The 23,440-nt window shown below is 41.7% G+C and overlaps 2 protein-coding genes across 2 annotated transcripts in view; both read right to left on the bottom strand.

Moving 5' to 3' along the window:
• Window positions 1-15,130, bottom strand: part of LOC309475498 (adhesion G-protein coupled receptor G7-like) — a 30,041-nt gene extending 14,911 nt beyond the window's left edge. The window contains exons 1-6 of the mRNA XM_082138296.1: window positions 14,218-15,130; window positions 13,924-14,037; window positions 13,741-13,844; window positions 13,473-13,625; window positions 6,736-6,827; window positions 6,495-6,625 (exon numbers count right to left, since the gene is read on the bottom strand). Of these exons, the coding sequence (XP_081994422.1) occupies window positions 6,495-6,625; window positions 6,736-6,770 (166 nt within the window). The 5' untranslated portion in view covers window positions 6,771-6,827; window positions 13,473-13,625; window positions 13,741-13,844; window positions 13,924-14,037; window positions 14,218-15,130. The remainder of the gene's footprint in view (window positions 1-6,494; window positions 6,626-6,735; window positions 6,828-13,472; window positions 13,626-13,740; window positions 13,845-13,923; window positions 14,038-14,217) is intronic.
• Window positions 1-23,440, bottom strand: part of LOC309475532 (adhesion G-protein coupled receptor G7-like) — a 62,127-nt gene that overhangs the window by 22,145 nt on the left and 16,542 nt on the right. The gene's annotated exons all lie outside the window — the stretch shown is intronic.

Raw genomic sequence — 23,440 nt, forward strand, 5'->3', positions numbered from 1 at the left:
AATATCAATATACTTGTAATATACTTGAGTGTGCTATTTCAATACTACTTGGGACTAAATTGGCCCACTTTTTTAGTGCATAAGTGAACTTGTAGGTATACTGATAGTTCCCTTTCTGACGTTGTGTTGAAATACAGATATTAGGGGTCACTCTTGGGAGCCCCAATCACCTTTGATGTATTCAGAAAAGGTAAATGAAATTGGCATGTGGAACCAGAGCAAACATCAGCGGTCTCTCTCAGCATTTGCAGAGATAAGTGCAGGGAGTTCCCATCAGTGGTGTTCTGAAAGAGGCAATTTCCTTAATAAAAGAGTGAATTCCTCTAAAAGAGCTGCACGGCCGATCACCTCTTTTAAAATATGCCGTTGTGCCAGGGCTCGCAAAATTTCTAAAACGCTGGTAGCTCTTCGGGCAAGCACTTTTCAGATTTTGGTAGCCCGAAATGAATTTTACTAGCCCAGATAAAAAGACAATTTTTAATGTAGAAAAGTGGTTATGAGTCAAAACAATGAATCAAAAACTTTTTAAAAACACAAAATATCAACAAATATGCATCTGGTTGTAACTGAACTGAAATGTGTGTGACCAGTATGGAACATGAATCAGTCTGTGTCTGTGGCTCAGCCCCCAATTAGGGTATGAAAAAAAAGAAAAAAAAGTAACACTTTAGTTAAAGGTCTAATGCTCACTATTAACTAGTTTCATTAACATGCAGATGGCAGGGTTTTATCATCACGGAGGTCCCGAATGTGAGGTAGGCTAGTCAGGGGGCACCCCAGAGAAAATGTTGATTCCTCTGATCTACTTATGTGCATCTTAAGATGTTTTGAAGGCCAAAAAAATTGGATAACAATAGCTTTGAAACCATGTAAGTGGGCAGCTGATTATTTTTCTCCTCATCAGCAACACACTCCTATTCTCTTTGTTTTTCTCTTGCTCTGTCTCTTCCCCTCCTAAAGCTGAGCTTTGACTGATATAGGCTTTTCATTTTTGTCTGTCAGTGAAGTAAACATAGGGTAGGTTGATTTATGTATCATTTTCTCAGACGCATTCATTTACTGAAAGCTATTAGGAAAGCTAGGTAGCCTAACTAAGTTTATTAAATTAATTCACAATATGTACACATTCATTATTGTTCTTATTCCTAATACAGGGCTTTATAATCAAAGAGGTCCTACATTTAAGGTTATTGGGGGTTCAAATTGTTTATTTCTCTGATATGTCCATTTCAAGACATTATAAGTCCAAAAAAAGATAAGAAATAGCTTTAAAACAATGTCAGTGGGCAGTAGCCTAGATTATGTGTCAATACTTCTTATCCATCACTCTTTCTTTTTCTCTCAGTCTCCTCATCTTGCCCTGTCTCTTCCCCTCCTAAAGCTGAACTTTTTTAATTTACTGAAGGCTATTGTATATTAATTCTCAACATGTACACATTCATTATTAATCTTGTGCCTAACATGATGAAAACGGCTTTGTTAATGCTCTGTTAATGTCCCCTCACAATGACAGTAAACGAATTATTAGTCACGTTACATAGGCCCATTTTCAGTTCAAAATGGCGAAATTCGACAAAAGTATATTCATTTGTCTGATTATTTTTGTCATTCGTCTCACATTTATGACCTAAAAAAGCTGTCAAATATGAAATGTTTAGTTTAGCTACTTACATCTTCTTGCACTTGACCGTAAACTAAAGCATCAGTCACTCTGCTCAAATTCGCGCTCAGCAGCTTCTGTGTATATAAAGCCCGCCTACTTTGATTTGATTGGTCATCTCAAATATTCTGACATTGACGAGCAGTGACAGACGAATGATACTCAGATGAACACACCACCACACACACACACACTGTCCTCTGAAGTGCGCTCTGCTCGGCGCCGCTGCGGATTGAAGATGAAGAACGCAGCGAACACTATTTCAGATAGCCCGTTGGGCAGGCCGGTTGTGCATTTTGGTAGCCCGACTTGAAAACACAATAGCCCCGGGACGTCGGACTAGCGATTTTGCGAGCCCTGCGTTCCGTCCGTGTCCTCCTGGGTGCAGGCGATTTCTCTCTCTCTTGGACAACCACGAGTGATGTTTTCACTGTATGGGCCACGCTCATGATGCAGGGTTCGTATGGGTGCTTGAAATCCTTGAATTTTGATGTTGTGTTTTCAAGGTTTGAAAAGTGCTTAAATTTTGGATAAAATGCTTGAAATTGTAACTGTATTTCTTTCACAACAAATACCTATCTGACTGAAGTTTGTTTATTAAATTGAGAAATAAAATGTAGCTCTTCAGATACAGAGTGATTGCTTTTCATTTTGATTTCCGTGCTTGTTTGGATGCCCCGTTTTTATTGGCCGCGTGGGTAATCGTCACAGAGTACGGTGGCAAAAGTTGAACTATTTTTAACTTTGACCGCGGCGTGAGCTCGCCAATTCTGCGCTCCCCTTTGGTTGACGCAGCAACAAAACGTCCTCGCATGGCGCAAGCCATTGAAATAAATGGGTTTCATAACGCAGCGCATTCCGTGTCCTGTCTGAAAGGGCCATTAGTGACTGAGAGTACTTGGTGTGATAATGTAATATTTGTAATGCATGTCCGTTACGGCATGTTCATTTGTGGAATATGCAGTGAACATAGCCAAAGTTACAGCATAGTAATTAACGTTAACTACCCGCAACTTAAAACCTGCAAACTTTAAAATGGACCTTGAAAGTGCTTGAAAAGTGCTTGAATTTTACCTTAGAAAAGGGGTACGAACCCTGATGATGAAATGGTGTTCAGGTTGAAGTGGCGGAGTATCTGACCAAGGGGGAAGATGTAGATGATGAAGAGGAGGGGGCCGAGTACGGAGCCTTGGGGAACACCTTGGGTGACTGTGGCTGTGGCAGAGGTGTGGTTATGGAGAGAGATGAAGTGGGATCTGTTGGAAAGGTAGGAGCAGAGCCAGCTGAGTGCAGTACCTTCGATACCAAGGTCTTTGAGTCTGGTGAGCAGGATTTTATGGCTCACGGTATCGAAGGCTGCACTCAGGTCGAGGAGGATAATGATGTTGAGGGAACCGTTGTCAGCAGATGTGAGGAGGTCATTGAGGACTTTGAGGAGAGCAGTTTTTGTGCTGTAGAGGGGGCGGAAACCAGATTGGAGAGGTTCAAACTATACGTTCCAGGGTTTTAGACAGAAAGGGGAGGTTGGATATTGGGCAGTAGTTGTTGAGGGAGGAGGGATCCAGACCAGGTTGTTTAAGGATTGGGGTGACAGCGGCATTTTTTAAGGCAGAAGGGGCAGTTCCAAGGGACAGTGAGGAGTTGAAGAGGTTAGTGAGGTAGAGGCATAGGACGGGAGGCAGGACTTAAGGAGTGGAGTAGGGAGGGAGTCAATGAAGCAGGTAGTGGGTTTGGAAGAGCTGATGAGTTTAGAGATTTCAGGAGGGGTGACCAAGTCAAACTGGGAGAGGAGACAGTGTGGAGGAGGGGGAGGGAGGACAGGAGGGATGGAGAGAAGAGGAGCCGTGGTAGGTGCTGGAGTAGACACTGGGAGGTCAGATACAGGGGATAGAGATTTGTGAATGATGTTGATTTTGTCAGCGAAAAAGTGGAGGAATGAATTGCAGAGATCCAGAGTAGAGGTAGGGAGGGTGTTGGTCCGAGGGTTGATGAGGTTGTTCATTGTGGAGAAGAGGGTTCTGGGGTTTTGACAGGGGTTGGTGAGGATGGTGGAGAGGTAGGCAGATTTGGCAGCAATGAGGGCGTCTTTGTAGGCAGTGAGGTGGAGTTTAAAGGCTTCATGGTGGACTGTGAGAGATGATTTTTTTTGTCAGACGTTCAAGTTGGCGGCCTGTTTGTTTCATTTTCCGGAGTGCAGGTGTATCCCAGGGTGAAGAGGTGTTAAAGGTGACGGTTTTTGTTTTGAGGGGGGCCAGAGTTTTGAGGGAGGTAGACAGGGTGTAGTTGAGGTGGTTTGTGAGATCATCAGGTGATATGAGAGTTGAGTCCAGGTGGAGAGTGGTGGAGAGCAGGTCAGAGAGATGGTGGGGATCGATAGATTTAAGGTTGTGGAAGGTGATTTCTCTGAGGAGGCTGGGGCGTGGGGTTGGAGAAGGGATGGTGAACCGTATCAGTTTGTGATCAGAGAGGGGAAAGAGGCATGGATGAAGGTCGAGCACCGGTTGGTTTGTGGAGCATACCAGATCGAGGATGTGTCCTTTTTCGTGGGTGGGGAATGTGACATGTTGGGTGAGAGTGAAGTTGTCCAGTAAAATGGTGAATTCTGATGACAGCTTGCAGGTGGGGGAGTCTATGTGGATGTTTAAGTCACAGAGTAGCAGCAGACGTGGAGAAAGAGATGAGGCTAATGTGAGGAGTTCAGTAAAATCAGAGAGGATGGAGGGATTTGGTTTAGGTGGCCGGTAAATGAGGATGACTGTCATGGAGGAAAGAGCTTTGAAGGCAAGATATTCAAACGATGATACTGAGGGGAGGGTGAGTTCTGTGATCCGGAAGTTCTAATTTGGGGGGGGGGGGGGGGTGTTTGATTGAGGGAGAAGAAGTCATTGGGTTGTTGCCAGGTTTCAGTGAGCAGAAGGAAGTCCAGAGTGTTGTCGAGGATTAGTTCATGGAGGGCAGGGGCTTTATTATTGAGCGATCGGGTGTTGAGGAGGGCAAAGTTGTCATGGTGAGAGGGTGGTGGGATGAGGGCAGGCTGGAAAGATCTGAGATTGTCCCGGTTAGCAGTACGTGTGGACGGTGGGGAGGGGAGGTATTGCAGTTGAGGGGGGACAGTGAGTGGATTTTCAAATGATTGGAGAATAGGTGTATTTGAAGTGCGGATAGCACTGTAGTCCAGTACGGGTTTTGTGTGCAGCCAGACTGTGAGTTCGGCCCTATGTGATCCAGCGGGGGAAGCATTCTGATGACGTGCGAGCGGTGCGACAGAGCGTGCAGGTGACCAGATGGATGAAATGGATTGTCCGTGGTGAAAGTAAACAAACTTGCAGCGAAAGCTTCTGTGGATGTAATGGGGTCGACGTAGAAGTCTGAGCTGTTTGATGACTGGGATGCAGGATGGAATAGAGTAGTTGATTAGTTCAACCAGTTGCAGAGTTGAATATTTGAACATGATGCCGAGCGAAGGGACTGAGAGCTCCGTGATAGCAGTTAGCCTTGGACTAGGGGCACAGAGGTGGATAACTGATGTGAGTGCCAAAATGATCCACAGCTCGAACACGGCTCGCATCTGGTGGAGGTTGCCTGTGAGAAGGAGGTAGGCAATCGGGTTAGCTGCTGTAGCAGCTAGGATTAGCCGCCACGCATTGGGTGAACGAGGGCAGCCAGTTGCGGCTAACCGACGAGGCGACAATCCGGTCGAGGAGCCCAAACGGCTTCGGGAAACAGCTGAGAGGCTGTCCAGAGGTAGAGAGGCTGTCCAGAGGTAGGGGTACAGCAAACACAAATAAACAGGAACAAGAGAGGCAATAGGAGACGGAGAAGTGGCGAAAAAACAGCACCAGCGTCCTCTCACGTTGAGTGCTGCTAAACTGCTGCTAAACTATCAAAACTGCTGCTAAACTGTCAATATCTATTGGTCTATATTGGTTGAGACCAATCTTAGCTCTGCGAGTTCTGAATTACACTATGTACAAGCTCCCATTCATGATGCTCACACAGAAACACATGTTCGCACCGATAGACCTGAAGGATGTGTACTTGTCTCAATGTCTCTATCCTTGCTTGGCACAGACCATTTCTACAGTTCACCTTAGAGGGAGGGGCATACCAGTACAAAGTCTTCCCATTCGGGGTGTCCCTGTCTCCTCGCATCTTCGCGAAAGTCGCAGAGGCTGCCCCTTCACTGTTAAGGTAAGTTAACCCTTACCATGGTATCTAATCCTAGCCCACTTATGAGGGTTGTTGTTTGCACACAGGGACTTGATCCTCGAGCACCTACCCGACTGGGACTTCGGGTCAACTGGGAAAAAAGCATGCTTTCCCCGATGCAGAGCATCTCTTTTCTCTGTGTGAAGTTGGACTCAATCCCCATGACAGGACGTCTTTCACAAAACACCGGTACCACTGAAATATTTTCAGAGGCTCCTGGGTCAAATGGCATCCTTGGCAGCAGTCACAAGAGACTTCTTATGAAAACAAACATTTCTAAAATATTCAACATTTTTGACCAGCAGTGTACATAAATAAAAACACTGCATTATGACTCTTCCTCTTTTGCTGCATTCACACCAGGTCAAGTCGACAACATGTGACCTTCTACTCAGAGCTGTTCGTGCCCTTAGATTTGTAATTATGCATCTCTATGGTAACACTATTAATGGCTAAATTAATCTGCAGTGGCCAGGTGGTACAAGTTGGAGCCTTGTAGAACTGCACTTGCAAGTTCTACAAGGTCATGAACACTTTTTACAAGTCGGAATCTTGTCATTTTGACATGCCGTGAATGCACCTTTTTTCTTGAAAGTTCTGTTGTATATTTAAGCTTCAAACTTGCCTTTAAAAGAGGTTAATTGCACTTGATGGATTGGAGATTGCCCCTTCAGTGACAGCACTGCCATGTTCGGTTGCACCAGCAATGGATTTGACTCCTCACGCAGAGAGAGTTTCTGTAGAGTCTGTGTTAGTCTAAACAAACAAAATTAAAAAGTCAGACAGCAGGTCAAAAAGAAAGTGCTTATGAATTTGGTTGAGATGGTTCTGTATGTCAGTGCAGTGAGTGTGAATTGTTTTGTTACTCATTTATTGCAGTTTGGTTGACGGAAAAGTACATCCCATGACTTGCGCTCAGGAGCTGACTGACTGTGGCGACTGCTGACACTGCAATATCCTGAACAATGAAGAAAAAGAGTTTCTCAAAACAACTCTGGTTTGTATAAGCACTGATGAGCCAAAACCTACCGACCGGTCACAGGTGGAGCAAATATCGTTGATCATCTCCTATCAAGAGCACATATTAAGGTCTAGGTAGATTAGATGGTAAGCAAACAATAACAATTCTTATAATCAACATGTTGGATGCATGAGAAATGGGCAGGAATAAAGATCTGATTGATTTTGATAAGGTCCAAATTGTTATGGCAAGGCAACTGGGTCCAAGTATCTCTGAAATGGCAAAGCTTGTGGGTTGCTCACGGTCAGCAGTGGTGAGAATTTACCAACAGTGATCCGAGATGTGATAAACCACAAACCGACAACAGGGTGTTGGGCACTCAAGGCTGGCTACAAAACACTGTGCATCACACTCACTGGGTAGCTCAGACCAGAGTGTCTATGTCAGAGTGTCAGAGTGCCCTGTCTACCGTCAAAGGAATCTACAATGGGCACTTGAGCGTCGAAACTGGATCTTGGAGCAGTGGAAGAAGGACGGCTGGTCCAATGAGTCCCTTTTTTTTTACATAATAAAAATGATAATGTAAAAAATTACAGGTAATGACACCAGGATGCACTGTAGGACGATGACAAGCCGGTGGAGTGAGTGTGATTCTCTGGAAAATGTTCTGCTGGGAAACCCTGGGTTTGGCCATTCATGAGGACGTCAATTTAATACGTGCCACCTACCGGAACACTGTTGCAGACCAGGTCCACCCCTTCATGACAGTGTAGTTCCCTGGTGGAAGTGGCCTCTTTCAGCAGCATAATACACTCTGCCACAATGCACACATTGTTCAGGAAGGGTTTGAGGAACATGATGAAGAGTTCAAGGTGTTACCCTGGCCTCCAATATCCTCAGATCTCAATCCAATTGAGCATGTGTGGGATGTGCTGGACCAACAAGTTCGATCCACGGCAGCTCCACCTCACAACCTACAGGACTCGAATGACCTGCTGCTAATGTCTTGGTGCCAGATATACCAAAGAACACCTTCAGGGGTCTTGTAGAGTCCATGCCTCGGTGGGTCGGCGCTGTTTTGGCAGCATGCGGAGGGACCAACAGCAGATTAGGCATGTGGTCAATGTTTTTGCTCATCTGTGTACAGTAGTATTATAGACATGTTGCAGACATACTTTTGGTTCTATGAGGGAAATGGGTGTGATTTATCTCAATGTGAGTGCTGAGTAGAAAAACCTTACCAAAGGAGTGCAAAAAAAAAAGTGCTTACATGGTTGCATACGCAGAATCTAAAACTGGACCTGCGCAGTTGATTATGTATAGTGTTTTGTGGTGTACCTGGAGTAGTCAAATTAGTATATCTGTCTATTTCATGTGAAGTTTGGAAAATTTGGCACTGATATGCAATGTTTACACTGCGTCATATCATTACGCCTGCTTCACCCATGGTACGGCAGCAAAGTTTCTTGATTATTACGCAGGAATGAGAGTATAGTTCCTAGCCATATCAGCCTAGAAAATCACAACTTTTCATTTTCCGTCGGTCTTTGTACACGATGCGACTACAGAAGAGTCAAGTTTTAAATAGGAAAAATATCGAAACTCTTTGTTATTTTTTTTGAGAGAGATGCTAATGGTCTTGTCCGGTTCAATTCATTATGCTAAGCTATGCCAAAAGTTGGACCCCCAGACCCGGAGATCGGCTGAATGGATTCGAAAACGGTAAAACTCAACTGTTTAACTCTGGGGGAGTTGTAAAATGAGCCTATTTCCAAAAAAAAGTGGAGTATCCCTTTAATGTGGCGACTCTTTCTTGCCTCCTGGACGATCTCAGGAAATCAATCGCTGTGGATTTTAAAGCTTCTTTCTCTTCGCACGAAACTAAACTTGACTGTATGCAAAAGACTTTGTATGATCATGCTCAGAAAATGTCAGCACTTGAGAACAATGCCAATCTACAAGATGAGCGTATTTCAGTTTTGGAAACTTCCTGTGTTTCATTGTCGGCAAATAACGCTAAATTGCTGGCTAAAGTGGCTGATCTGGAATCACGTAGCCGCCGCAACAATATTAGGCTACTCGGCCTACCTGAATCAATTGAGGGCGGACAGCCCACCTCCTTCTTCTCTGGGCTTCTAATAGAAGTGTTCGGTGAGGGTGTTCTGGGTTCTCTGCCGGATTGTGACATGGCTCATCGTGTTCTCATTGCTAAACCGAGCCCAGGTCAGCGGCCTCGGCCAGTTATTATACGCCTTCTAAGGTACCAGCAGAAAGTGACTATCATACGTGAAGCCAGAGCTAGAAGGGGAAGGCTTCAGTACCGTGGAACATACACTCCCGAAGTAATGGAACAGCGATCAAAGTATCGTGAAGTTATGTCGGACCTTTATAAACTTGGACTTAAGCCTGCGCTACTGTTTCCTGCAAGACTTTCCATCAGTGCGAAGGAGGGAGGTAGGAAAATGTTCTCCTCAGCTGATGAAGCCAGAGACTATGCAATATCACTCCTTCCTGCAATTAGAATTCACTGGTGTTTTTCCTTACTATGCGTTGCAGTTTTGGGCTTTGTTGTTTTATTTAAATTTGCTACTCAACTGTATTGATAGGCCATATTGCTCGTTTTGAAGGCTTGATTGTTTATTGATACCGTTTGGACAGCAGTTGATCTGTCTTGACTTTTCTGCTTTAATATTATGCTTAATATTTTTTTTTGTATTATTATTATTTTCCCTTCTGATGGCTGGTTGATAGTCTAAGACCTGATCTGGTTTGTCCTTTTGCTCTGCTTATGAGTAGCTAATGTGAGTCTTTAGTTTGGCACTCCAGAATATAATTGTCTTTGTCACATGCATTACTCATAATTTGTCTAGTTATTGATTTATCTGATGTATTCACTGTGAAACCATTAGGAACTGATAAATGATTAAATAAAGTAAAAATATTTGTATTTTTAGAAAAAAATCATTCTTATTTATGTGGGTTTTGAGACTCCCCGAGTCATTTATTATTTATAGTTACTGCTCAATTATGGATTATTTGTTTTGCTTGTTTAGTCTGTTTTGTTTTATATCTGTCTTTGTTTTTGTTTGTCTAAATTTGTTAACATTGTTTTTCTCGCCACCTGCTCCTTATACCCCATTATCTGTTATATGCCTACTACTTATTTGTGAGTTATTGATTTAATTAAAGGATTAAAAGTCATTAATCTCAACATTAGAAGCCTTGCTACTAAAATGGATCTTCTCAGGGTATGGGCTGCTTTACATAAACCTAATATAATCACTATTTCTGAATCATGGCTTCATAACAGAATCACTAATGATGAGGTGGGGATTGATAATTATGTTTTATATAGAGCTGATATAAAGGAGGAGGTGTTGCTACTTATGTTGATACAAATCTGGTCTCTGAGTGTGTCTTTCCTAATGTTGAGCCTACTAACTTTGAGTGTCTTTTGACTAATAGCATTTTTCATGAAAACAAACAGCTTACTATGGGAAATATTTACAGACCTCCCTCTGCTCCCACTGATTCCTTAAATGGTATCTTGGCTACTATTAATTCTCTTGACAGACACAACGAACTGATCATATTGGGTGACTTTAATAAATAACTGGTTGGATCGGTCTTCCTCAGGTGATAGAAATCTTTTAGGCAGTGTAAGCCTTACTCAATTAATTAAAGAACCCACGAGAGTTGATGGCCGTTCTTCTACCTTGCTTGATTGGATCCTTGTTTCCAATCCGTATAGGATTATTAAATCGGGTGTTTTATCAGATTGCTTTAGAGACCATTCACTGTAAAAAATTTCTAACCCTCCCAAATCAAAAATTTCAAGTGACCGATAACATCTAAATTTTTCAATTGGCCCAAGTGAAATTCTTGTTGCAATAGTCTGTTAACATTGGCTCAATGAGAAATAATACGTCAGACTAATTGAAAAATTTAGATGTTATCGGTCACTTGAAATTTTTGACTTGGGGATGTCATTTTTTTTACAGTGTTCTATAATATTCTGTATCTGGAAAATTAAAGCTGCAGTCAGCAAGTCTGGCAGATTGGGTTGATTAGCCAAAATGTTTAATGTTTACAACTCTCATGCCCCTCCCCACTACCAGCGAGCACCCTCCCATCGAGGTCGTGCTCGTCAGTGCGTCACTGTGCGTGTGTACCTGATTTTCTGTGAACGTGTCCGTCTCTTCAGCATCTATCAACACCATGGACTCGGAGGTAGGCTGCCCTGGCTAATCTATCCATAGATAGCAATAACCGAGGAATTGGAAGCTTGTTAGTAGATTTTCTCTTCGCCATCACGCTTCATGCAATCTCCAGGCGAACTTCAGGCATGGCGTGTGCATGTGATATTAACGTGCGCAAGTGAGGGGGGATCTGTGGCGTGTGCACGACCTGTGATTGACAGTCAGATCTCACACCCCCCTGCGCTGATTGGACCCGATGATCCGGGAGCGATGGATTTTTGCTAAACAAATAACACGCTCCAGGTAGAGTTAGAAGCTCGGGTTTTTTTCTAAAACCATCTTATTTATGTTGTTCTGTCGGATTATAGTGTCAATTTCACTGAATATGATCAAAAAAATGTTGCCGACGGCAGCTTTAAAATACAGAGTTCCCCCTATAAATATATTACAATAAGGCAATGTAAAATTATTAATGTTGATTATTACATACGTGATCTATTAGATATTAGATGGGACAGGCTTCAACTAATTCCACTTGTGAGAGGCATGGAACTTCTTCTATACTGAAGTAAAAACCTTAATTGATAAACATGCTCCTGTGAGAACGATTAAAGTCAAAGGTAGACTTTTACCATAAATTCTAATTTACTTCAACTATTCAAACAAAGGGATAAAGCTTGGGTTAAATATCATTTGTCAAAAGATGAATCGGATTGGACAATATATAGGCAGTTAAGGAATAAATGTAAAACTGAAACTAGGAATACCAAATCTAATTACTATAGAGACTGCTTCTCTCGTGATTTCAATAACCCTAGGCACTTCTGGAATCACTTAAATAACATTCTTAACAAAAATAAAAAATTAACTTCTGTGAAACAAATATGCAAGGATAATGACATTTTATCTGATCCTTTGCATATAGCTCATGCCTTTAATCATAATTTTTCGTCTTTATGTAGTTTAAAATCTGTTTGCTCTGATGGTTTGGCATGGTCTTCTTTATTCTTCCATGCCTGCTGATTTTTTTTTTTTTTTTAAAAGATCATGCCTACTGATGTCTTTAATGTATTACAGGACCTTAAATTAAAGTGTAGTACAGGACCAGATAATCTGGAAGCTAAGTTTATCAAAATTGCAGCTCACATATTGATGTTTCCTCTTGCAGATCTTTTTAATTTATCATTAACTACTTGTACTGTGCCACAAATTAGGAAAGCTGCAAGAGTGACACCTCTTTTCAAAGGTGGAGACGAATCTGATGTGAATAATTATCGCCCAATTTCTATCATTTGTGCAGTTGCTAAAATATTTGAGAAATTAATTTTTAATCAACTAACTGAGTACATTAATAATTATAACATTTTATCTCCACATCAATCTGGCTTTAGATCCAATTTTTCTACTTCAACTGCTCTCTTAAAATTTACAAATGATGTCTTCTCGGGTTTTGATAATGGTCATTTCATTGGAGCTGCTTTCATTGATCTCTCAAAGGCCTTTGATATGATTGACCATTACCTTCTACTTGATAAGCTTTACTCTATTGGTTTGAATAAACATGCTGTGCTCTGGTTCAACTCTTATTTGCATAATAGACGTCAATGTGTTGTTTACCAAGGATTCCAGTCAGATTGTTTAATTGTTGATAAAGGTGTTCTTCAAGGCTCAACTTTAGGGCCCTTACTTTTTTCAATCTTTATCAATGACCTGGCACAAGTTTGTTCTCATTGTGAATTAGAGCTTTATGCTGATGACACTGTCATCTATACCTCTGATCGGGATTTGCTGCAAGTTCAAAGAACTCTTCAATCTGACTTTGATAAAGTACAACAGTGGCTGTTCATTAATAAACTTCTGTTGAACATGAAGAAGTCCTGCTGTATGGTGTTTTCCACGATACAAAATTGCCGTTGTGCTTCCTGTTTTGAAATAACGTTTTTAGATGGGTCCCTTATGCAGATTGTGGAGGAATTAAAATATTTGGGCCTCTGGCTCGATTCCAACCTTACCTTTAAGATACACATCGATAATATCATTAGGAAAGTATATGGATGTCTTAACACTCTGTACAGATCAATAAATTTTTTTCAACTCAAGTCAGAATTTTTTTTATTTCTCAACTGGTAATACCAATTATTGATTACGCAGACATAGTTTACACTAATACCTTTGAGTCCAATCTCAAACCCCTTAATGTTGTATTCAATTCTCTTTGTAGATTTATATTGAACTGTCCATTTAAAACTCATTATTGTTTTGTATGTGTACTGTGTGATTAACCTTTGTGTCTGTACATATGCGCAGGACCCCCTTGAAAATGAGATGTTACATCTCAAGGGGTTATCCTGAAATAAATTCAATTAAAATGGAGAAAATCTGGAAATGTCCCTCATGACAGGAGACTTTACATTTTAAAATCTGTTTAAGGCTTAATAAGTACCGTGCTTTGTGGAGTTTCATCACGGGAGAGCAGGATGTTGGTTATTTTTACAGCATTTGTGATGTTGTGGGCTGTTAGCCGTTCCGGTATGGATGTGAGGATCTGGGTACTGGAGGCTAATTTGAGGACATTGGCTTGAGTAGCTCCAGAAAGCTTCATAAAAAAAATATATAAAAAAGGCAATCATGCAAGCTTTTCTGTTTTCATCTGGGTAAAATTCATGTTTTATATGACTATATATTATAATCATTAGACATTGATTACTTACATCATTATTAATGGTGTCCAGGGTCAAACCACAATCTAGAGTGTTTGGAGGATCAAATAAGTGAGTAGATCTATTACAGAGGGCCGAAGCTTTGGGGGATCCAGCTGAAAAACATTCATGTTAAATGAAGAGATATTTAAAGTAGAGAGTAAATTGTAAATACAGAAAGGTAGACTGAAATACCATTTGGTGTATTTGATGGACATCGCTCAACTGAGGAAGCAAACTGGCCTAAGACTGCTTTTGGAAAGGTGAATTCACTGGTTTGTGTGGGGTTTTGTTCAGGGCAGAAATTTGCTGTAAAAAAAAAAAAAAAAAGAGAAGACTGTCAGTAACCTTGAGAACTTAAGCAAGATTATTCAGTCTACATATCATGCAATATATGAAATGGGTTTTACAGATGTTGCAGGTAGTTCCAGTCCAATCATCTGGGCAGAGGCAGATCCCGTTTAGTAAGGTACCCTTGTTTTCACACACAAGATTGGGTTTGGTCGTTGTTGTGTTCAGGGGTGCTGTAGTGTTGGATCTCTGGGTTGTTGTCTGGAGTGTCGAGGTGGATCTCTGGGTTGTAGTCTGGAGTGTGGTGTCGAATGTTGAGGTGCTGGTGTTCAGGGGTGCTGTAGTGGTGGATCTCTGGGTTGTTGTCTGGAGTGTAGAGGTGTTGAATGTTGAGGTGCTGGTGTTCAGGGGTGCTGTAGTGGTGGATCTCAGGGTTGTTGTCTGGAGTGTAGAGGTGTTGAATGTTGAGGTGCTGGTGTTCAGGGGTGCTGTAGTGGTGGATCTCAGGGTTGTTGTCTGGAGTGTAGATGTGTCGAATGTTGAGGTGCTGGTGTTCAGGGGTGCTGTAGTGGTGGATCTCTGGGTTGTTGTCTGGAGTGTAGAGGTGTCGAATGTTGAGGTGCTGGTGTTCAGGGGTGCTGTAGTGGTGGATCTCAGGGTTGTTGTCTGGAGTGTAGAGGTGTCGAATGTTGAGGTGCTGGTGTTCAGGGGTGCTGTAGTGTTGGATCTCTGGGTTGTTGTCTGGAGTGTAGAGGTGTTGAATGTTGAGGTGCTGGTGTTCAGGGGTGTTGTAGTGGTGGATCTCTGGGTTGTTGTCTGGAGTGTAGAGGTGTCGAATGTTGAGGTGCTGGTGTTCAGGGGTGCTGTAGTGTTGGATCTCTGGGTTGTTGTCTGGAGTGTAGAGGCGTCGAATGTTGAGGTGCTGGTGTTCAGGGGTGCTGTAGTGGTGGATCTCTGGGTTGTAGTCTGGAGTGTGGTGCCGAATGTTGAGGTGCTGGTGTTCAAGGGTGCTGTAGTGGTGGATCTCTGGGTTGTAGTCTGGAGTGTGGTGCCGAATGTTGAGGTGCTGATGTTTATAGAGTCGGTCGAATTGTCTTGACACCAAGTCTGTTCAAAAACAGCTGTTTACAGAGACAAACATTAGACAAAAGATATCTGGTCAGGTTGCAGGTTTTTATCTGTCTCTTCTCCTTCAATTGTTTTTAGTTTTTCACGTGTCGGGCTTTGTAATAAATGCCGACGTACACGTGCAAACAGCTGTTACTCATTCTGTTCTTATGTGTTCCTATTTCTACCCCTCAGTTTTCTCTTTCATTGCCAGTGTGTTTTTTCTATTTGACTACATGTTTGTCTCATTTTTGTTTTTTGTTCTTTTGTTTATTCAGCCCGGCTTTTTTCTATGCCAGTGATTCTCGCTACCTCTGGCTAGTGACTTGCTCCGATGGATTATTCCTGTCTGCGTTTTAACATGTGTCAAGTGATCGTCTGCCTGGGTCTGAACCTCTGCCTGTTCTTATGGACTGTATAAACTGGCTGCCAGATCGGATTTGGATTTTCCCGTTCCTGCTGAGTCTTACCTGAGGGACGTGCTCATCTTTTTGCCTCCTGACCCCTTCATCTGTTATCTAGCCACGCGAATGGACTTTGATCTTTTGCTGGGACATACATTGACTGTTGTAACTCAATAAATTTGGAGTCACATTTGAGTCCTTTTCCTTGAGATCCCTGACAGTATCAACCTGTGATCACTTGCCTTTACAGAACCAAAGTCCCTGTATAAATCTGGTCCAGCTTGCCAACTTATTCCAAGAACCAGCCATTAAGACAGGAAAAATCAGTCTAACTAACCTAAAAAACAACCAATCTCAGTTTGTTTTGATTTCTAAGTGCCATTTAGGCACTTTTGGCAGGTTGAAAAACCTAATTCAAATATTAGCAGAAGTGTGTAGTCTCAAACAAAACTTTAGGTAAAACATCAAAATTAAGTAAAAAACTAGTTGATATGACTTGAATACATTGGACTATAGCAATACAAGTCATTTAAATGGGTCAGATCAGAACTAGCTCAAGATAACAACTGTGAATGTTCACTTTTTGCACCGTATGCACAAACACATCACACAAACCCCTTAATGTGATTTGTAGCGTGTATGTGTATATGTATAGTGCCTTAGTCAAATTAGTAGGCTACTTCTATCTCACAAGTATTTGGAAAATTAGGATGTGACATGCAGTGGTTACACAGAACTGTGATGTGCATAACACCTATGTGGAAATTAATCCAGAAAACAAACACAATCAGGAATGCAAGTTGTGCAAAACGGGTAAAGAAAGAAACAAAATATGAGAAGTAATGTCTTGCTGCACAATCAGATAAAGCATCAAAATTAAATAATAATGCATTAATGTCTAAAATATACCCATTATTAATTAATTATAATGACAATAGTGGATAAATATTGTTTTATTATTGCTATTTATTGTTAATAATAATAACAGCATGGTCAATACAATCTATGTATTACAATGTGTGTATATATATATATATATATATATATACACATAGATTTTTTTATTTATCATTATGATAAATAAACCATTAACTATATATAATTAACTTGTATAACAAGTCTAACTATTTCAAAAGTGAACCTTACCTGCAGTAAAGATTAAGAGCAGAAAGTGGTCCATTATACACGACAAATATAAAACTAACTACTATGAACTCTTGTTACTGTGTGGTTTATAAAGGGCTGGATCTTTGCTGGAGTGGGAAGTCCTTGAGTCAAGGAAATAACCATCATTTCCAATTAAGGCGAGACACGGCAGGCAAAAACATCGTTTTTTTTTTCACAGGTCAATTTTGAGATTTTGGGTTATTTGTCTTCAATAACATGTATTCTTTCAGACTTGTGCTGAAAAAAAGTCCAAAATACACATTTAGGTCTTTATTTTACTACACTTTGTCTGTTTGAGTGTGCAGATTTCCCCTAAATTCATCAAAAGTTGGCGTTCTAAATCATCCCGCTGCTCCGCGATCGCTGTGTCTGGTGCACCGTCATCACACACCGTTAGAAAGCTCTCTCTCTTCTTTTCAATGCTGTTGGATCCAAATATGGTAATTTCCTGTCTATCAGCAACAAATCAGAGCCCGTCTACGGAGAGCCTGCCCACTCCCTAATAAGTCCTATTGTACCGAATTTTGGTTGTAGTTCCACCAGAGTTCCACTGGGGGGCGCTCGCCATGAGTGCAAAATGAATGGGAGTCAATGGGGCTAGACGGCTAAATTTGTCTCTTTCACCCGATTGCCGTTGAGAAATCTCAGATTTGATTGTAGGTTTTGCAAGTTCAACATGGGTTATAGGTCGAAAGTTGAATGAACGAGTACTTATGTTCTTTCGATTTCTTACAGGTTGAGTTGTTGTTGCCCATAACACGCTAGCATTCTGCTAATGAACGCTGATTGGTCAGTGAAGGACTGATTACGACCAGCGATACAGCTTGATGGCATCGTGGCATCCGAAGCGGGACCAGAAACAAACAAAACAAAAACTCTTCTAGCACGTGTATTTACCTGTGTCAGCTGTGTTGTCGATGCCTCGAGAGAAAAGAAAGTGCAGAGCGCGAAAGCACCAAAGTGACTGAAGGATCGCCGTAAAGCAGTATCTCTGGTCGTACGATGTGTATGACGTCATTGACACTTTAAAATACTTTTTAAAGCAAATAAGTGACTCAAAAAAATCTAACACCCAGCAATGTGTAATTTCTTTGCATCCCCTTTCGAAAACAACATTCAAATTACTCGACAAAAAATTATATCCTGAGAAAAGTGGATTTTGAGAGCAATATCTCCATAGACCTCCATTCATTCTGCACTCGTCCTGTGAGCGCCCTCATATGGAATCAGAGGGGAACTGCAACCAGTTCAGAAGCCGGAAGTTTACTGAGAGTGAAACTTCTCGCCATATTAGACATTCTCTGAACAAATCGTGAAAGTAAAACAGGTGATTTAACTCGAAATGCGCAATCTCATTGGCTGATGCCAATTTCTGACAACGTGATTCGTTCAGAATCGTCACGTGACGCGCTCTGACATTTCCGCGGAAGTTCAAAATGTTGAAAGATATGCGTGCAAAATTCTCTCAGAGAAGCCGAAAACAGTTGTCATTAGCTAGAAGACACAAGGGATTACCAACGAAGACAAAAGATGATGAAATGGGTCTTCACTATTTTTTTCATGAGAGCCGCACTGATAGGACAAAATCAGTAGAAGAGCCATACGTCGTCCTTTCAGTTTCGGTTCTCAATCCACCAAGTGTTTACATGTTCTCTCGATAAAACACCTCTTTCAATCCGATCGAAATTATTTGTAATAGAGCTGACACTTTGAGTTTGTAATGGGTTATGTTATGAAATATCTGTAGTGACTGGCTGCATGATATCGCCGTATTTTTACAGCCATGCGAGGCACAAATTAAAGCTTGGCGGGCCGCATGAGGCTCGCGAGCCGCGCAATGAGTAGTGTGTCGATGCGTTACGAACAAGCTGTAACATTTTGAACACATCTAAATCAGGGCTGCCAACTTTTGAGTTTAGCTTGGAGTGAGATTTTTGGTTTTTTTGGGGGGGGGGGGGGGGGGGGGGTCAAAACATTTGGTAACTAAATAGAATTTTATGAAGTTTAGTGACAACATGTTACAATGTTTACATTGTACAATGACTGGTAGGATACAGTTTTTATTATTGCTTGACAAAAATGTCAAGATTTCAATTCCATTCTTGTGATTTGATTCCGATTTTGATTCAGTATTGACTACTTTGGATACATGTTTATTTTAAATTTTATTTAAAAAAATTATCTCACCTAATGCTGTAAACATAGAGGGCCCAATCTGCTGGTATTATTAAAGGTTAAAAATAACAAATGAAATTAAATATAATTCAGTTTTTGTTATAATAACAATTATTTAATGACATAAGTAAAAATATAATAAATATGTAATATAGTGCTCAGCAAAATCTCCTCTCTAGCTATTTTTTCTATTCAATTAACATGCTATGGTCATTAAATGGCTTTCCTGAGGTAAATGTAACGTTATGTGACATAATTGTTCTCCTGCTATTATATATTGACCTCTTTCCGTGGTTGAAAAACACTAATTGGTCGATATTATGTATACTTTCGGTAAGTTGTGCTGCATCTTTAAATAAAAAAGTAACAGCTGATCGGTTCACGTGCACTTGAACTGAGGCGCTCAGCGATCTGTCACGTCACATTTACAAACGCCAAACGTATTTTTTGTCTGAATTTCGTAATAAAATTGACGGAATCTAAGAGCTGATAATTAGTTTAATATTAAAAGTACCTCTTCGCTCCGCAATTTTTCTGTGCGTGAGAAAATGGATGTGTGGCGTGAGAGCGTGTGAAAAGTGTCAATTGCGTGAGTCTCACGCTCAATGCGTGAGAGTTTGCAGCCCTGCTAAATGTTAGTCAAAAAGACACATCACATTTCAAAGCACTTAAAACCTACGAGCCAAATCCTGAAAACAGTCCCCTCAGTCAGTCGATGGTGAAGCTAAACAGAACTCAGAACAAAACTAATTATGAATCATTCAAAATATCATATTATATCATTGTCGCAGGGTGACTGAATCCACTAATGAGGATTTCATTCACCTGTGCTTAATTTAAGCCCCCGCCCCTTGTTTGATATAAGGGATGTGTGTTTGCCACATGGCATGTGTCTTGGTATCGGCCTTGTGACGTCATCCGTGGTTGCTGCAGGCTTGGACTGTAAGCTGGCTTCCTCGTCTGCTCTGTGCTGGCTGCCCACGCCTCACAGCATGTCATTGATAGCATGTGTTCCTGACTGAGCTGCTGTACTGCAATATGGTGCGCGACTGCGAAGCGGTTTGTGCGCCGGGACCATCCTGCGGCCCCCCCTGCATAACTGAGGGTCTCTTGGGCTATTCATGAGAATCGAGTATCAATGCTGAACTGTGATCGCGTATAATTGTGACTGCGTCGCTGTTTTGCCTCAACATCCATCAGGATAGTAACTTCTAGCTGCTGTGTCTCTGTTGCACGTACATCGATTGCGCAATTCGTCTGACTGTGCGAGCTGGCTGGCTGTCTCCTCTGGCCGCCGTCTATAGAATTTCATCGGTTTGAAGCATCTTGTATGTATGAATGTATGTTTGATTATTTGGTTTATTTCAATGTCAACTTGTTTTTATGTGGTACTGAGTCCTAATTATGTCAAGTGGTTTAGATCATTGAATTATTTGACTTGTTTTATTCGTTTGGATTGTGTTTATGTTTTGTGTTTTTTATTTTATTTATTTTGTCTTTGTTGCAGGAGCTGGGGGTTTCTGGAGGGTGAAGGCGAAGCTGCCATTTGTGTGGTGTGTTCACACCTAGTGCTGTGTGTCGTCTGGCATTTAACCCTTCACGTGTGTGTGGGTATTTGTAGTAGATTATTTGGGCGGGTTTGTTTTCCAATTTGGCAGCTGGCCCGGACCTCCAGAATGATACCTCTGCTCCTGGTTGAGTATCTATAAATTGAGGTTATTTACTGTGTGTATGAGTAGATGCTAATTGATGGTGTTCAGTTAATATAATGCCAGTGTAAAAGTTTTAACTTTGAATTTCCAACTATTTAGTCAACATTGACAGAGAAAATAAAACTTTTCTACTTCTGTATAAACGACTCGTGTCCTCTCACCCACCCACTCAAAACGAACCTGTGCCCTTAGGGCTATTTCCCCGGTTTCCCGGGGTGGCGTAGTCGATCATATATTGCCATTTCTGTTAAAAGTGTGGTAAACCTTTCTCAATCCTCTTGCTCTCGCAACGCTACATCATATCATATATATTTAGAACATTGGAGAAAGCAAACAAAGTAGACTAAATTGTTATTTGACAGAATAGATAATGCACACTGTCAGAGAAGAAGAGACGGATCCTGACTAAATATAAAGGCTCAGTGTCCAGCAACTGGGTCAGACAGAGATGCACTTCCTCCTCCACTGGGAAAAAATATCTTCACTAAGTGATTTACACCTTGGACAAATAGCCAAAAGAATAAAACTTCCCAAAGGTGAATCTGCCAGAGGGACTGTGATATACCGGTATTTAGTTTTTCCATTCCACCTGTGTGATGGACTGTTGATGTGTTGTTTTGGATGTTATGATCAGTGATGGATGAAGCAATAATGAGTTTTGGATGTTAAACCGTGTGATACATGGATTTTACTTGGACCTAAAGCATATTTTGTCTGTAATTCATGGCTTTCAATAGGAATTAGTGGAATTTTGCCATAAAAATCTTTAAAGGCCGTTTTCTCAAAATTAGTTTTTTCTCACACTCCTAGTGACGATTTTCCACTTCTGTAGCACCTACATACACCAAACGTTACAGTCGTATTCCTAACTTTTGTGAAGGTTTGTCCAGAGGGATTTGTTGATATATCATTCTTGGCCTGATTTATATGACATTTTATGCTTAAAAATAGGGCGGAAATCAATTTTTTAAGGCTATTGGCAGTATTTTCTGATTTACAGGGTAACAAAAGGAGATATTCATTATCCCCTCTGAACATGTCTTTTCATTGAATATATCAACAAAATGCAAAAATAATTGTGAACCTTGTTTTTTTCAATGGTCAGATTTGCACTTCAAAATATATGCAAATTAACGCATATTTAATTAGATATAGCCTCATTAGCATATTTAAAAATAAAATTACAGAAAACTTGCAATGCATTTTTTTCTCCTATTCATTTGAGTAATCAACTGGTAAAGTTTGATGGTGATATCTGTAAGTTAACAATTTTACCCTATTCAACTGTAGTGTCTCGCCTTAAACTTACATTACAGACAGAGCTAAATGAGGCAGGAAAACAGCGCTAAACAATAACGTACTCGGTTACTAACGTAACCTCGGTTCTCTCTAGAAGAGGGAACGAGTACTTGCGTAAGTATCTTACGCTAGGGGAAAACCTCTTTTCCTCGAGATATTGAAGCCAAAAATTATCCTTAATTTTGCAATAATGTAAAACGCATTGCAGCAGCATGCAGACATGGGCGAGACAGCTCGCGCGCCCATTGGCTGCTCTGTGGCAACTGCACCAGCCTATCGATAGAGGCCCCTCATGACGTCAGAACCAATGAGGGTGCTTCGCGCCCATTGCGTCATGTCCCGCCGAAAGCGGGTCGGGCTAGGGCTATAAATACGGCCCAGAGAGGCTGGTTTGGTCAGTTTTTTCATCGCTGAAGCGAATCAGAACGTGACGCATGCACGGCAAGATACGCAAGTACTCGTTCCCTCTTCTAGAGAGAACCGAGGTTACGTTAGTAACCGAGTACGTTCTCTTACGAGAGGTTCTCTCGTACTTGCGTAAGTATCTTACGCTAGGGGAACACAGTGTAAAACGCCGTGCGTGCTTGAGACATAACACTAAAGTCCCAAGGGCAGGTGCCCGGGGCTCATACAGTGCCTAATCACAAGGGACTCACAGAGAATCCGGGAAGAATAGCATCATTCCTGTAATATAGAGCTCTGATAAGAGCATATTATATCAAGTGTTCCACACAGCCAGGGCGAACTCGGCCTGGACTGATAAATATGGGGGACTTACGCACTGCACTGCCCACAGAAGTATACAGACGATCAGTGATCGACGCTCTAGCAGTTTCAGCATCCTGAGCCGATAGCATCGGGCGGGCAATACTGAAAAATTAAACCGAGAGCAACCTAGCTTGTAAAGCGGGAACCTCGAGGTTATAAAACCTTATAAATGTAGACGGGGAGGCCCAGCCTGCCGCCATACAGAAATCTTGCAAGGCAATCCCACTGGACCAAGCCCACGACGAGGCCATGCCTCTTGTGGAGTGCGCTTTGACACCTATCGGGCATTGCAGGCCCTTGGATGTGTAAGCTAGCGCTATAGCATCAACTATCCATCTGGATAGACTCTGTTTTGATGCAGCTAGTCCCTTAGAACGTCCGCTGAACAAAAACAAAGAGCTGCTCCGTCTGTCTGAAAACAGATGAGCGAGACACATAGGCTCTTAACGCCCTGACCGGGCAAAGGAAGCCTGCGTCCCCCTCCTCTTCAGATACCTTCAGGGCCTACAGGGAGATAACCTGTGCCCTAAACGGTGTATTGAGGGATTTAGGAACATATCCGTGCTTTGGTTTGAGTATGACTCTCGAGTCATTAGGCCCAAACTTCATACACGTCGCGCTCACTGAGAGCGCTTGCAAATCCCCTATGCGCTTCACTGAAGCGAGAGCCAGAAGAAACACTGTTTTGAAAGACAAGAGTTTCAGGTCTATTGACTGTATTGGCTCGAATGGGGCACCTTTCATGGCTTCCAGAACCGTGGAAAGGTCCCAAACGGGAACTGAGGGAGG

The sequence above is a fragment of the Leuciscus leuciscus genome (assembly GCF_965113295.1).
Source record: "Leuciscus leuciscus genome assembly, chromosome: 15".
Taxonomy (NCBI): Eukaryota; Metazoa; Chordata; class Actinopteri; order Cypriniformes; family Leuciscidae; genus Leuciscus; species Leuciscus leuciscus.